The 2,749-nt window shown below is 53.2% G+C and overlaps 1 protein-coding gene across 1 annotated transcript; it reads right to left on the minus strand.

Annotated features, from left to right (window-relative positions):
* Positions 1-263: 263 nt before the first annotated feature.
* On the minus strand, positions 264-647 carry LOC136469970 (large ribosomal subunit protein uL2-like). Its single transcript, XM_066467971.1, has one exon. It carries the CDS (start codon positions 645-647, stop codon positions 264-266), a length of 384 nt encoding a protein of 127 aa, XP_066324068.1.
* Between the last annotated feature and the right edge of the window lie 2,102 nt (positions 648-2,749).

A 2,749-nucleotide genomic window follows, 5' to 3' on the forward strand; every position in this document is an offset into this window, starting at 1 on the left:
TATAGCGGCTCTTCTTTAAATAGGGAGGGGGAGGGGAGTTCTCATCCCACCTCTTCTTCTGCCTCTGAGCCGCTATCTCTCCTTCTTCTTCCTTTCCACCGAATGGATCCATGCGTTGCGGCGGTTCCTGAGTGAGGAAGAGTAATGCCAGAGAGAGAGAAAACTCATAAATCCGCTCATGAATCTAGAGCGTGATGTCGAGCCAGAGGTCATCTAATGTAGATGAGATGGTGCATGCCACCCTTGCTGAGGAGTTGTTGCTGCTAAAGGAGAAGGGGCGCTGGTGGGCGCCGTGCGTCGTCAACTTCACCGTCGTTCGCTATGCTCCTCCTTTGGTGGGAGGGGTTCCCTGCCCTAACGCCATTGTTAGGGTTATGGCTGGCGATGATGGCATAGTCCCCGGATGCCCTGGCGGAGGCGTCGCTGTCGGGGTCACGACTGACGACGATGGCGTAGTCCCCGGACGCCCTGGCAGAGGCGTTGTAGATGACGGCGTCTTCGAGGATCCTGCGAAGCGGTGGGATGTCGCCGATGGAGAGCGTGGCATGGTGGCTGTAGTAAACGAGCTGGCCTGTGTACACGCCCTGGGCGTCGCCAATGGAGAGCGTGGCGTAGCGACCGCGGTAGATGAGCTGGCCTGTGTACATGCCCCGGGCGTCGCCGATGGAGAGCGTGGCACGGTGGCCGCAGTAGACGTGCTGGCCCGTGTACACGCCCCGAGCATCGCCGATGGAGAGTGTGGCGCGACGACCGCAGCAGTACTTATAGTAAAGCTAAGGAGAGACTGTAATTGAATAATTTTGTGGGGGAAGCCCCCGAGTAACAGTCCTGAATTTACAAGTATATTAGTCCTTTTTGTAATGAAATCACTTTGTAAGTGGCGAATTTATGCAAAAAATGAACAAATCTTCATCTTTTGCCTATGGCAAGTAGTTTCATAACTTTCTCTCTTTTTGTAGAAACGGTTTTAGTGTCCTCCGACCCTTCTCACGGTCTAAGTCGTAAGAAACTAAGAACATGGGTGAACCAATTCTGATTTGAGCTGGTGAGCAAAGAGGTTGTAGCCGCTGGGGCGTGGGTCTCCCGTAGTCCTACTAGTTGTATTTAGAATTTGTTTCCAAAATCTTAGCCCTTAGGACTTATTTATGAGAAGAATGGAAAACTTAGCGAATGTTTGCAAATATAACGCAGGAAGTTTTTTGCAAGTGTAAGCATAATACATGTATTACTCATGTCATATATCGGGGTTTTGTTATGACAAAAACTGATAAGGAAGAGTGTATGCTTATTTTAAGGATAAAAATGACGTAGCTGCTTAAGGTTCCAGGCATTGGTGAAGACCTCGCCATTGATGGTTTTCAACCGATAGGCGCCTGGGCGAAGCACTTCCGCGACGACATAGGGCCCTTCCTAGGGTGGGGAGAGTTTGTGGCGGTCCTTATTGCTCTGCACAAGACGGAGGATGAGGTCTCCGACGTTGAAGGCTCAACCCCGCACCCGTCGGCTATGGTACCGTCGCAACGCCTACTAGTACTTAGCCGAACGGAGGAGGGTGATGTCACGGGCTTCATCTAGCTGGTCCATGGCGTCTTGGGGAGATGCTTCGGCCCCCTGTTCATCGTATGCTCTGATTCTTGGTGCTCCATAGTCAAGGTCCATTGGGAGAACAGCCTCAGAACCGTAGACCATGAAGAAAGGTGTGTAGCCGATGGCCCGGCTAGGAGTTGTCCTTAGGCTCCAGAGCACGGCCGAGAGCTCAGCGAGCCAGCGTGCGCCGAACTTGTTCAATCGGTTGAAAATTCTAGGTTTGAGGCCTTGAAGGAGCATGCTGTTTGCGCGCTCGACCTGCCCGTTCGTCTGGGGGTGTGCGACGGCTGCCCAATCGATCCGGATGTGTTGTTCATCACAGAATCGAATGAATTTCCTACCGGTGAACTGTGTGCCATTGTCTGTGATGATGGAGTTTGGTACTCCAAAGCGATGGATGATGTCGAGGAAGAACAGCACAGCTTGCTCGGATTTGATCGTGGATATTGGTCGAGCTTCAATCCATTTTGTAAACTTGTCTATGGTGACAAGCAGGTGGTTGAAGCCCCCGGGCACCTTTTTGAGTGGCCCAACCAGGTCGAGCCCCCAGACCGTGAAGGGCCACGTGATGGGGATCATCTAGAGAGCCTAGGCCAGGAGGTGTGTTTGCCGAGCGTAGTACTGGTACCCTTCGCAGGTGCGTACAATTTGCTCGGTATCGGCTACTGCGGTGGGCCAGTAGAAACCATGTCGGAATGCATTCCCAACTAAGGTTCTTGGTGCGGCATGATGACCGTAGACTCCACCGTGGATGTCGCCTAGCAGGAGTTTTCCCTGTTCACCGGGGATACAGAGTTGCAGAATCCCGATGTGACTTCGTCTGTAGAGTTCGCCCTCTACAAGAACGAAGGACTTGGCGCGTCGTGCGAGCTGTCGGGCTTCCGTCTTGTCTGCCGGTAATATGTCAAGGAGGAGGTAGTCAAGGTAAAGCGTTCTCCAGTCATCGGGAGGGTCGGACTCCACTGCTGGGTCCTCTTCAAGCTCCATGACCTTGGGGTCGGGTGGAGCAGTTGGCGGATCGGCCCCTGGGGTCGGACTAGATGGGCCATCGTCGGCTCATTCCGACCCTGCGTAGCATATCGAGGGTTTGTGTTGATCACTGGCAAAGACGCCTACCGAGACTGGCTCTCGGTCGGACGCTGCTTTTGCAAGTGTGTTAGCT

This window comes from Miscanthus floridulus, chromosome 1 (genome assembly GCF_019320115.1).
Source record: "Miscanthus floridulus cultivar M001 chromosome 1, ASM1932011v1, whole genome shotgun sequence".
Taxonomy (NCBI): Eukaryota; Viridiplantae; Streptophyta; class Magnoliopsida; order Poales; family Poaceae; genus Miscanthus; species Miscanthus floridulus.

Excerpts from the sequence above, each read along its gene's own strand:
- LOC136469970 (XM_066467971.1), bottom strand. The coding sequence starts at position 647 with ATGTACACAGGCCAGCTCATCTACCGCGGTCGCTACGCCACGCTCTCC.